The sequence below is a fragment of the Arachis hypogaea genome, chromosome 14 (assembly GCF_003086295.3).
Source record: "Arachis hypogaea cultivar Tifrunner chromosome 14, arahy.Tifrunner.gnm2.J5K5, whole genome shotgun sequence".
Taxonomy (NCBI): domain Eukaryota; kingdom Viridiplantae; phylum Streptophyta; class Magnoliopsida; order Fabales; family Fabaceae; genus Arachis; species Arachis hypogaea.
The window spans coordinates 50,528,784-50,541,917 of NC_092049.1; the positions used below are offsets into that span (position 1 = coordinate 50,528,784).

General features: G+C 37.7%; 1 protein-coding gene across 1 annotated transcript; it reads left to right on the forward strand.

Annotated features, from left to right (window-relative positions):
- Positions 1-1,696: 1,696 nt before the first annotated feature.
- Positions 1,697-8,738, forward strand: LOC112742035 (uncharacterized). The gene is made up of 4 exons (XM_072214096.1): positions 1,697-2,129; positions 2,231-2,298; positions 2,404-2,565; positions 5,466-8,738. Exon 4 carries the CDS (start codon positions 5,857-5,859, stop codon positions 7,210-7,212), a length of 1,356 nt encoding a protein of 451 aa, XP_072070197.1. The 5' UTR covers positions 1,697-2,129; positions 2,231-2,298; positions 2,404-2,565; positions 5,466-5,856; the 3' UTR covers positions 7,213-8,738.
- Positions 8,739-13,134: the final 4,396 nt, after the last annotated feature.

A 13,134-nucleotide genomic window follows, 5' to 3' on the forward strand; every position in this document is an offset into this window, starting at 1 on the left:
ACAAAATAGTTAGCCGAATTCAAGGAGAGACTACAAGAGACAAGAATGGCTAATATAAATATGGAAGTACAATTAAAGCAAACAAAGCAGCAGCTGTCAAAATAAATAACAGAAGAGTGCCAAGCAGTTCAATTGAAAAGTGGGAAAACATTAGATGCCCCACCTCAAGGTAGCAGGAAGCCAAGAAATGAGCAAACTACCCAAAATCCTTCTGAGGATGGCAAGAGCCCAGAGAGGAATAATTCTGGCAATCAAACGCCAGAAATCGGGTGGAAAGCTGGCGTTGAACGCCCAAACCATGCTCAGTCCTGGTGTTCAACGCCAGAAACAAGCAAGAAATTAGCGTTGAACGTCCAAAAGAAGCACAGTTCTGGTGTTCAAACGCCAGGAACAGGTGAGGAGTTGGCGTCCAACACTCTAGCTTCTAACCCTGGCATTCAAATGCTAGTGAGGGATCAGACATACACAAGTGCTGATAACAACCCCTCTAAAAAGGCTTCTCCAACCACCTCTGTAGGAAATAAACCTGCAGCAACTAAGGTTGAAGAATATAAAGCCAAGATACCTTATCCTCAAAAACTCCACCAAGAGGAGCAGGATAAGCAATTTGCTCGCTTTGCAGATTATCTCAGGACTTTTGAAATAAAGATTCCGCTTGCAGAGGCACTTGAGCAAATACCTTCTTATGCCAAGTTCATGAAAGAGATCTTGAGTCATAAGAAGGATTGGAGAGAAACTGAAAGAGTTCTCCTCACTGAAGAATGCAGTGCAGTCATTCTGAAAAACTTTCCAGAAAAGCTTAAAGATCCCGGAAGCTTTCTGATACCATGCATGTAACATCCCGCATTTTTGAAAATCTAATTATAAATAAATTGTGATTTTATTTTATTAAGTTTAAACTTTATAATTTTAAAATTTATTTTATTAGAACTAATTAAATAGATTCGGAGATAGTTTTATTTTGAATCAATTAATATTCTTAAGTAATTTTATTATAATGGAATATTTTGTATAATTTTAGTAATTGAAAAATAAGAAAGAATTGTATAATTTAATTCAAGTAACTTTTATTTTGAAAAGGTTACGATTTATTTTACTAATTTGATACCTTATTTTATAAATTAATAAATTAAGAGTAATTAAATTAGTTTTATTAATATTTGGAGTTAAGTTAATTAATATTTTTGTGTAAATTCTTATAATTAGTTATTTTATATAATTTCAAATTAGAATTCAGTAATGAAGGTGTTATATAATTAAATTTAAGAAATTTCTATTATGAATGAATTATGGTTTATTTTATTAGTTTGAGCTCTTAGAGATTAATTTATTAGGAATGATTAAATGGATTTTTATAAATACTTAAAGTTTATGTAATTTATTATAATTAGATATTTTGTAAATTGAAATTAAAGTTTCGGTGATAGAAAAATAATAAAATGTTATATCATTTAATTTGAATAATTGGTATTGAGTTTAAAGTACATTTTATAAAAATGTGATTAATATACTTATTTTATAATTTAAACTAGAAATAATTAATTGAACTTAGCAATATGTTGATAAATAATGTTCTTATATATTTTTAATAGAGTATATTTAATTTTAAAAATTACTCTACTCTTCAATTTTATCAAAATATCTATTTATATCTATCCTTATTTCTTTATAAAATCCTAATTTCACTAAATTCCTAATTGATACCCTAATTTCACAAATAAACACATACACAGAAAGGAAAGAAAGGGAACAGGGGGAGCTTGAGGGGGGGGGGGAGAACGGAGAACAGGGGGAGAGAGTGACGGAACGTAGTAAGAAGAGAGGAAGGAGGATCGCCTCGCTGTGCCGCTCCTTGTGCCGGTTGCCATTGCTGTCGTCAGAGCCAGGAAGAAGAGAAGCAAAACCACGAAGAGAGAGAGATCGACGGAGACGTTCACTCGCTCATCGTTGTCGCTGCCATGCGTTGCCTCCGCTGCTAGTTCAGTTGCCGTCGAGCTCGCAGCAACCGTCACCATGGAGACCGCCAATATCATCTCCGAAGCTGCGTCATCGATTAGGTTAAGGAGGGGGAGAATCGTGAACAACCGGCGTCGCTGATGGATGCTCCGCCGCCGGAATCACGAGCTGAGGTAGAGGAGGAAGCTATCTTCCCTGTTGTTGTAGTCACCGTAATTCTACTACTATGGCTTCGTTTCCTTGTTTTCTTTAATTACTGATTAAGCTGCTGCAGCTGTGGACTGTGACGATCGATTTTCCAAAAGAATCGTTGCTGCTATGAACTATTTCAGCCCTGCCCTGGTATTGCTCGGTTACCACAGCCTCCTTCATCCTTGTATCTGAATCTGTATCATTCACAACCTATTTTGATTGTTGTTATCTCTGCTTGCCACTTCATTGTTATAGGAAAAATGCCCAAAAATATTTCTATTTCGGTCTTGCCACCATTATCATGATTATTGATGACATTGCTGCTGCAGAGGGTCTCCGGTATCACTGTTGTGGTTGCTGCCACGAATTAGGAATAAAGGGAATTGCTATGTTAAATCCTGCGATTACGACATCGAGGTAGGGGGTTTAAAATTATTTTAATTTAAGAATGCCTACAAGGTTTGTTGAATAACTGCAAATAGATTCAATAGCTGTGATTAATTGATTGATTATGTGAATATTGAATTGTGGCTGAAATTGTGATTGGAATGGTTGAGATTGTGATTTGGAATTGTTGATTAGTGATATTGATTGATTATGTGGATTGGGACTTGTTTGATGACTAATTGTTGAGAATTCCTGAATTTTACTGGGTTATGTTGGATTTGTTGCCGTTGAGATGTTATTTCGTATATTGTAATGTTAATGAACATGGTTGGTGGTTGATTTGGAATTGGTTTTGAGGGGTATTGAAGGGTTAGATTTTGAATACTAAATGGTTTGCTGAAAATCATGTTCTCTTGAAATTAAACAGTAACTTTGAAAGTGAACCAGTGACTCTATAGAGACTGAAATTATATGAATTTCAGTGTTGAGTAAATTATATTAAGTGTAATTGTGAAAACTCAATTTTGAAGGTTTTGTATCAACTAGAGAATTAGTTATGAATTTTCAAAGTTGAATGCTAAAATCTGATTTACTGCATAATTTCTAAACTAAGTCAGCAACTTTGAAAAAGCTATAACCAGATCTGTGATTATCGGAATTGCGTGGAACCAAGTCCGAATTAAGCTTGGGAATATAGGGAGAAGGACTGGTGAATTTGAGACTTTTTCATTAAGTTTATGATTTATGGTAAATTTTTGAATTGGGGATGTCAACTCTGGTTTTTCTGCAGAATGTTTAACACAGCAGCAACTTGTTTCCTCTATTGGAATTTCTCCAATTTGAATTTTGGAATTGAACCAATTTTAAATGAAACTTTGGTCCTAATACCTTAATTTCATAAAAATTTAGAATTTTTAGAATTGTGGTTTTAAAGATTTGGGTTTTCAAAGAAAGATGTATTATGCAGTAAAAGTCAGGCTTTGTTTTCTAAGTCAGTAACTTTGAGGTTTTATAATTTTTAATTCTGGAATGATATTGAGATGCAACCAATTGGAGGTGAAATTTGAGTATGTTTAGTATATATGATTCAAATTTCAGGGTTTTCCAGGTTTTAATAAGTGAGTTATGAGACTTGGAAGAGGTTGTGTTCAATGATTTGTAAAACAGAATTCTGCAGAAAATTACCTAACTTCCAAGCTATGTAACTCCTTCATTAAAACTGGTATGACCCTGGAACCAATTGAGAAAGAAATTTGGATGAGTTGTGTTTAACCACATTAATTTTGAAGGTTGTTGGATTTAATTTGGATTTTATATGAAATTTCAAATGTTGTATGCTGCTGCTGTCTTCTGGTTTTAAAACACTGCAGAACAGTCACAGTTTTGCTTATATTCCCGAAGCTAGAGACAACGAAAAATTATGATTTTTGATTTAATGGAAAGTTTAATCCGAGACGGTCGCATGGATTTAAAGTTTGCGTAATTCCGAATTCATTTGATATTTTAAAAACAAAATGGAAATCAGGCTGCCAAGTTGTGTTGGTAATTATTTTGGATATGGAATTTAAGAAATAGATTTTCTATTATCAAATGTTTTTGAGAATATATTGTTGTGGCAAATACTGAAAGAGGCTGATGAATTGTTGAGAAAGAAGGAACCCGTAAGGGTGGATAAGTCCTATTTTTAAAGGAGATTATGTCCAAATTTTTATAAAAAATATAAGGACTTAATCAAAATAAATATTCAAGGCTTATTTAATAAAAATAACTTCAATGATTCTTTTAAGAAAAGAATATTTGATTTATGAGGTTGTTGGCAAGGGCGTGGGTCTAGTCCCGCTTGCGTATTTGTAATTATGAAAGAAAAAGGAAAGAGTAAAGTACTTATTGTATGATTATCTGTTGCTTGAGGCAACCCAAGAGATATTATTTATTTGTTTGTTGCTTGAAGCAACCCAAGAGATATTATTTATTTGTTTGTTGCTTGAAGCAACCCAAGAAATGTTTGCTTGTTGCTTGCGGCAACCCAAGAGATATTATATGTGTATTTGTTGCTTAATGCAACCCAAGAGATGTTTGTTTATTTATCTGTTGCCTTGAGACAACCCAAGAGTAATTTTCCGTTCCCAAGAGTATATATTTCCTGCGAGTAGAAAGCAGAGGCTGTCTCAATAGAGCTGCTAATAATTATATGCGCATTTATTTGAACGAAAAATCGTATCCGGGAAATTGTGAACTCGTGACCGGATAAATGTCGGGAATGCAGGTGCTAACCGACACATGAGCTCATGGCCTGTACTAGGACTAGACATTCATCATATGCATCTATGTGACATTGTTTGGGTGTGCATATTGTAATTGGTTTGCCTAAGTGAATAATTCTGTTAACTGTTAATTGCTATATTTGATATAATTGCTCTTGATTGTGTTTGAACCTCATTACTTGTGTTTGAAATTGATTGGCTGGATTATGGTGAATTGGGTGTTGGTTGAATTGCTTGGGCCTGAGGCCATGACTGGTTTGTGTTGGAAGTCTAGTTCTGTATAAAGTATCTGACGGGTTCAGCATAGACTTAATGAACCTATGCTTGGAGCAGGATGATCATTTATACCGCGTAGGTAACTTTTTTTTATGTTATGGTCTAGTAAAGTATGAAAAATCAAACTGGTTCAGCATAGACTTAATGAACCTATGCTTGGAACAGGTTGGTCATTCATACAGTCTAGGAAACTTTTAAGAGTTTTATAAAGAAAATATGGTTCTAGGATTTTGAATAATTAACTAATGTTTTTAAAGAATGTTAATTTTCTTTTAGACGTCTCTGAATGAAATTAACTATTTGCGCCTTATTCTTTACTTTCACGGCATTCTCGACCTCTACTGAGAATATGTGGTTTGGTTCTCACCCCCAAATTTTCCACCCTTTCAGTGACACAGGTTTGAAGATGCAACTTGAAGCTGCGAGCGATTAGTAGGTTTTCTTTATGATTTTAATTGGTCTTGTAGAGTCCCCTCGCTGATTGTCCCTTGAGAGTTTATTTCATATAGAGGGGTAGGTTTGGTATATTGTATTTGAGTTTTATTTGGTTTCTTTTGTATAAGAATTATTATCAATAATATTTATGTGATTATTATTATTTGTAAATGTTTGAATTATGACTTTAATGAATAAAAAACAAAATTTTCTGGCATTTTCTTAAAACTGAAACGCGAAATCGATACAAAGGCTCAGTAATTAAGTAGTTAATATTAGAAAAGGTCACGTAACGTTCTTTCTAGTAAAAATACCCTGACTTAAGCAAGGTATTTTGCTGGAAGGGATGTTACAATGCATATTAGAGGGTAATTGCACCAAGACAGCCTTATGTGATCTTGGGACAAGCATTAACCTAATACCTGCATCCACTATCAGACAGCTTAGTTTAACTGAAGAAGTTAAACCAACCTGGATATGTCTCCAACTTGCTGATGGCTCCATTAAATACCCATCAGGCGTGATTGAGGACATGATTGACAGGGTTGGGCCATTCGCCTTTCCCACTGACTTTGTAGTGCTGGAAATGGAGGAGAACAAGAGTGCTACTCTCATCCTAGGAAGACCTTTCCTAGCAACTGGACGAACTCTCATTGATGTCCAAAAGGGGGAAGTCACCCTGAGAGTCAATGAGGATGAGTTTAAGTTGAATGCTGTCAATGCTATGCAGCATCCAGACACACCAAAAGACTACATGAAAGTTGATCTTATTGACTCTTTGGCAGAGGAGATCAACATGGCTGAGAGTCTCGAATTAGAGTTGGAAGATATCTTTAAAGATGTTCAGCCTGATCTTGAGGATTCAGAGGAATTGAAAGAGCCTCTAAAATTTCCTCGGGAAGAGGAAAAACCTCCTAAACCCGAGCTCAAACCATTACCACCATCCCTAAAATATGCATTTCTGGGAGAAAGTGACACTTTTCTAGTGATCATAAGCTCTGCTTTAAATCCAGAGGAAGAGGAAGCACTAATTCAAGTGCTAAGGACACACAAGACAGCTCTTGGGTGGTCTATAGGTGACCTTAAGGGCATAAGCCCAGCTAGATGCATGCACAAGATCTTATTGGAGGACAATGCTAAGCCAGTGATTCAACCACGGAGGCGGCCAAATCCAGCCATGAAGGAAGTGGTGCAGAAAGAGGTCACCAAATTACTGGAGGCTGGGATTATTTATCCTATTTCTGATAGCCCCTGGGTGAGCCCTGTCCAAGTTGTCCCCAAAAAAGGAGGCATGACAGTGGTTCATAATGAAAAAAATGAACTGGTTCCTACAAGAACAGTTACAGGGTGGCGCATGTGTATTGACTACAGAAGGCTCAATACAGCCACCAGAAAGGATCATTTTCCTTTACCATTCATAGACCAGATGCTAGAAAGACTAGCAGGTCATGATTATTACTGTTTTTTGGATGGCTATTCAGGCTACAACCAAATTGCAGTAGATCCCCAGGATCAAGAGAAAACAGCATTCACATGTCCATCTGGAGTGTTTGCTTACAGAAGGATGCCATTTGGGCTGTGTAATGCGCCTGCAACCTTTCAGAGATGCATGCTCTCTATTTTCTCTGATATGGTGGAAAAATTTCTGGAAGTCTTCATGGATGACTTCTCAGTATATGGAGACTCATTCAGCTCCTGTTGATGCCAGGGCATCTTGGCCAGTTTCACTGACATTTTCTTTACTGTTTTTAGGTTAGTTTCATGCATTTCTTTAGAAAATAAACTAGTTTTGGGTAAATATTCACTTATGCCTTGACTCAAGCATACATTGTGCATTTTACATGATTTCATGAGGATTTTGCATAAGTTTAGTGACAAATATTATGTTGCATTACTCATGACTTGGACTAGAGCTTTGATGCACTTTGTTGCTTGATTTCAGGACCAAAAAGAAGCAAGAAAAGGGGAGGTAACTTGCAAAGATTAATGAGAAAAGTGATTGCCAATAACACTCTCAAAAAAGCCATCAATGCCCACGTTAGAGAGTCACGTTAACCAAGTTAACGTGAACTCTAACGTGGAGAAAAGAAGTTGAGCCAACGTTAGTGACACTCAACATTGTCACTAACGTTGGCAATTACTCATAAGTGGCCACGTTAGAAGCCACGTTAACCTAGTTAACGTGGCCTCTAACGTTAAGGGGGAGGGAGAGAAGCCAACGTTAGTGACACTCAACATTGTCACTAACGTTGGCCTATGGTGCTAAGTACCATGTTAACTCCCACGTTAACTTGGTTAACGTGGAAACTAACGTAGAGGATGAAGAGTTGTCGACAACGTTAGTGACACTCAACATTGTCACTAACGTTGAAGCAACCACACAACCTCCAAGAGTCACGTTAACTTGGTTAACGTGGAAGCTAACGATGAGAAATGAAGGATGAGCCAACGTTAGTGACACTCAACATTGTCACTAACGTTGGGATGGCTAAAAGATGGCCACGTTAGAAGCCACGTTAACCTAGTTAACGTGGACTCTAACGTGAGACCTAGGGGTACATTGGAACGTTAGTGACAATGTTGAATGTCACTAACGTTCTCGAAGGATGGCAAAGGCCACGTTAGAAGCCACGTTAACCTAGTTAACGTGAGCTTTAACGTGAAGCAAGAAGGGGCACACTGGAACGTTAGTGACAATATTGAGTGTCACTAACGTTCTCGATGGTTGACAAGGCAACGTTAAAAGCCACGTTAACCTAGTTAACGTGGGTTTTAACGTTAGGCAAAAGGGGTGCATTGGAATGTTAGTGACAATGTTAAGTGTCACTAACGTTCCCGAATTTGGACTTTCACTAAAAGATTAACACTCCTTACGCCCTGAGCTTAAGTCTCTGCCCACTCCGCACTTTCTCTCTGCAAGTAAAGCCAAGCCCAAATAAAGAAAGGAACTGCTTCAAACTCAAGATCCAAAGGCCCAAGACTTGAAGAGTGAATTAGAAGCTGAGAAGAGTAGTATATATAGGAGTAGCTTTGAATTGTAAAGGAGTTCTGGAGGCTGAAGAACTACTCTCTATATTTACTTTCTTTGCAATTACTAGTTTTATGATGTATTCTCGATCTTTGTTTTCATTTTCAAGAGCTATGAACAACCAAACCCCTTTCATTGTGTTAGGGAGCTCTGTTGTAATTTGATGGATCAATACTAATTTTCATTGTTCTTCTTCTATCTTTCCTCTTGATTTTACTTGAAAGCTTTCGATCTTCATCCAATTGAGTAGTTATCTTGGAAGAGAAGCTATTCAAACTTGGATCTCTTTTGAACCTTGGAAGAGGAATGAAGAGATCAAGCTAGAAATACTTTCTCATGCTGGACCAAATTGGGTTTGGATGGGTATGTGAGTGTAACCCTCTTAATACTTGGTTTGGGAAATGCATGTGGTATAATCAGTGACTATACTTCATCTCTTCTCATGAGCAATTGACCAAGGAATTGGCTATTGATCAAGATTTGAGAGATTGAATTGCAAGGAATTGCAATTCAATCACTTAAGATTGCCAAGGAGATCAATGAGTGCATTGATTGAGGAAGAGATGAAAATGAACTTGATCCGGAGAATTGCAACATCTCCTAAGCCCAATGAACTCCCCATTTCTGATCTTACCCATTCTCTTTAATTTCTACGATTTACTTTTATGAGCAAATCCCCCATTCCCATTTATAATTCTGCAATTTATTTTCCGTCATTTACTTCCAGTCCTTTAATTCTAGCATTTACTTTTCTGTTATTTACATTCCCGCCATTTTATTTTCTGCAACTCTCAACCCAATTTCTGGATTCGCTCAACTAGAACATTCTTCTAATTAAAGTTGCTTGATCAATCAATCCCTGTGGGATTTGACCTCACTCTATTGTGAGTTTTTACTTGACGACAACTTCGGTATACTTGCCGAAGGAAGATTTGTTGAGAGACAAGTTTTCTGTGCATCACCTGTCTTGATCACCTGACATTGGTTTTGAAAAGATGCCAAGAGACCAACCTAGTTTTAAACTGGGAAAAGTGTCACTTTATGGTGACTGAAGGGATTGTCCTTGGACATAAAATTTCAAACAAGGGATAATCCGTAGGTGTGTACCTAAAGAAGAAGCACAAAGGATCTTATGGCATTGCCATGGGTCACAATATGGAGGTCATTTCGGAGGTGAGCGAACAGCCACCAAGGTCCTCCAATGTGGTTTCTACTGGCCTACACTTTACAGAGATTCCCGAGAGTTTGTACGTAACTGTGACAGTTGCCAGAGAGCTGGTAATTTGCCTCATGGTTACGCCATGCCTCAACAAGGAATCTTGGAGATTGAGCTGTTTGATGTATGGGGTATTGGTTTCATGGGGCCTTTCCCACCATCATACTCAAACACTTATATTCTGGTGGCAGTTGACTATGTATCAAAATGGGTAGAGGCCATTACCACACCCACCAATGATACTAAAACAATGCTGAAGTTCCTCCAGAAACATATCTTCAATAGGTTTGGTGTCCCTAGGGTACTAATCAGTGATGGGGGCACTCACTTCTGCAACAAACAGCTTTACTCTGCCATGGTTCGGTATGGGATTCGCCACAAGGTGGCGACTCCATATCATCCACAGACAAATGGGAAAGCTAAAGTTTCTAACAGAGAACTAAAAAGAATCCTTGAACGGACTGTAAGTACCCGTAGAAAGGATTGGGCACGAAGCTTGGATGATGCTCTGTGGGCTTACAGAACAGCATTCAAGACTCCTATAGGGACCTCTCCATACCAACTTGTGTATGGTAAGGCTTGTCACCTGCCCATGGAACTGGAACATAAGGCCTACTGGGCAACCAGATTCCTAAACTTTGATGCCAAATTAGCTGGAGAAAAAAGATTGCTCCAGCTGAATGAGCTAGAGGAATTCAGATTCACTGCTTTCGAAAATGCCAAGCTTTATAAAGAGAAATAAAAAAGATGGCATGACAGAAAGCTGTCATCTAGAATCTTTGAACCAGGACAAAAGGTTCTGTTATTTAACTCTAGGCTCAGGCTATTCCCCGGGAAACTGAAATCCCGGTGGAGGGGACCATATGTGATTACAAGTGTATCACCATACGGTTATGTGGAGCTTCAAGTTATTGATTCTGATAAGAAGTTCATTGTTAATGGACAGAGAATCAAGCACTATCTTGAAGGCAATGTTAAGCAAGAGTGCTCAAGGCTGAGGCTAGATTAAAAGCTCAGCAAGGTCCAGCTAAAGACAATAAAGAAGCGCTTGTTGGGAGGCAACCCAGCCATTAGCTAACTTTTTCTGTTATTTGATTCTATTTTTTTATTTTAATTGCATGAGCATTAATATAAACAAGGTAAAGAATCAATTGCATAAGTTCACAGGGCTACAAAAGGATTCAGAGCACAAAACAGGAAAAAGGAGCTCACTGGGAAGAAAACGCCAGTAAAAGGCTGTTTTGGGCATTTAACGCCCAAAAGAAGCATCCACTGGGCGTTGAACGCCAGTAAGGATAGCCATCTGGGCGTTAAACGCCAGAAAGAAGCATCTTCTGGGCGTTGAACACCAGAAAGAAGCACCTTCTGGGCATTTAACGCCAGATTGACAGCATCCTGGGCGTTTAGAAAAACGCCCAGTGACAAAAGAGTTCATGGCGTTCAACGCCAGAAAGAAGCAACAGCTGGGCGTTGAACGCCCAGGAGAAGCAGCATTTGGGCGTTAAACGCCCAAAACATGCAGCATTTGGGCGTTTAACGCCAGGATGGTGGGGAGGAGGTAAATTCGTTTTTATTTCACATTTTTTATTTTAATTTTAATTTTCATGTTTCAATTCATGATTTCTTGCATAAACATGTTACAAACCCTAATTTCTAAAAACCCTAATTTCTAAAACGCTACTTTAAAAATATCAAATGTATCTTAATCCATAAACACAAATTCTTTTTTAATCCAATCCAACTCTTTTTCAAATTTTCCAAAACAAATCTATCTCTTTTCCTTCTAAAATCTTTTCAACTCATCAATATCTTTTTCAAATATCTTTCATATCTTTTCAATTTTAAATCACATCTTTTCATATCATACTTATTTTTTATAAATCATATCTTCTATCTTATCTTTTTAAAATTTTCGAAAACCCATCCCCTCCCTTTTAAATCCACATTTGGCCTCCCTCCTCTCATCCACCATTCGACACTAGCTCTCCTTCTATCCCTCTCCTTTATTTTCTTTTCCTTGAGGACAAGCAAACCTCTAAGTTTGGTGTGTTTATCCGTGATCACTAAATTATACCCACTAAGATCATGGCTCCTAAAGGAAAATAACCCACTCCAAGAGGAAAGAAAGAGAGTATTCCAAAACCCCTTTGGAATCAAGGGAAGTTCTTAACCAAAGCACATTCAGACCATTACTACAAAATAATGGGTCTAAGATCAGTGATCCCAGAAGTCAAGTTCGATCTAAAGGAAGATGAATATCCGAAGATCGAAGAGCAGGTTCGAAATAGGAACTGGGAAGTCCTAGCTAATCCTGAAACAAAAGTGGAAAGGAATATGGTTCAGGAGTTCTACGCTAATCTGTGGCAAACAGATAGGCAGAGAATATCTGGAACTGCCCTCTATGACTATCGGACTATGGTCAGAGGAAAGATTGCTCACATCCATCCTGACAAAATCAAGGAAATCTTTAAGCTACCTCAGCTGAAAGATGAGCCAGACTCCTTCAATAGGAGAATGATGAGAAAAAACAAGGGCCTGGATAAGATTCTAGAGGATATATGCATCCCTGGAGCCAGGTGGACCACTAGCAGCAAGGGTGTCCTAAATCAACTCAAGAGAGAAGATCTCAAACCAGTCGCCAGAGGATGGCTAGACTTCATTGGGCATTCTATATTGCCCACTAGCAACCGTTCTGAAGTCACCGTTAAAAGAGCAGTGATGATCCATTGCATTATATTGGAAAAAGAAGTGGAAGTTCATCAACTGATTCCATCTGAATTTTACATACTTGCAAACAAGAACTCCAAAGATGCTAGGTTGGCTTATCCAAGCCTAATCTCTATGCTCTGCAAAGATGCTGGAGTAAGGATGGGAATAACGGAGTACATCTCAGTGGAGCAACCAATCACTAAAACCACAATGGAAAAACAACAAGTACAGGATGACCCCATCAAGAGGAGGGCACAAGAATTTCTCCCGGAAGTCCCTCAATTTGAATATTAGGAACAGCTTGAAGCATCTGTTACCAAGTTGCAAGAATCTATGGACCAAATAAAGGAAGAACAGCAAAATCAAAACAATATGCTCTGCAAACTACTCAGGGAACAAGAAGAGCAAGGGCGTGACTTAAAGGAACTGAAGCGTCAGAAGTTATCTCTTGAAGGACCAAGCACCTCACAGACTAGAGGAACATCCACATCCCAAACTCAAGGTTGTTGAGTTCTAATCTTAGCCTTAACTCTGTGATAATTGTTCTTATTTGAGTTTTATCTTAGAAGTTATAATAGTAATTAGTAGTGATTTTATCTCCAATTAAGCTATAATTTATTTCTCTCATCATCATTAAACATGAATAAAATAGAAAATTTTCTTTAGAATAA

Coding starts and splice junctions, on each gene's coding strand:
- LOC112742035 (XM_072214096.1), top strand. CDS start 5,857: ATGTTACAATGCATATTAGAGGGTAATTGCACCAAGACAGCCTTATGT.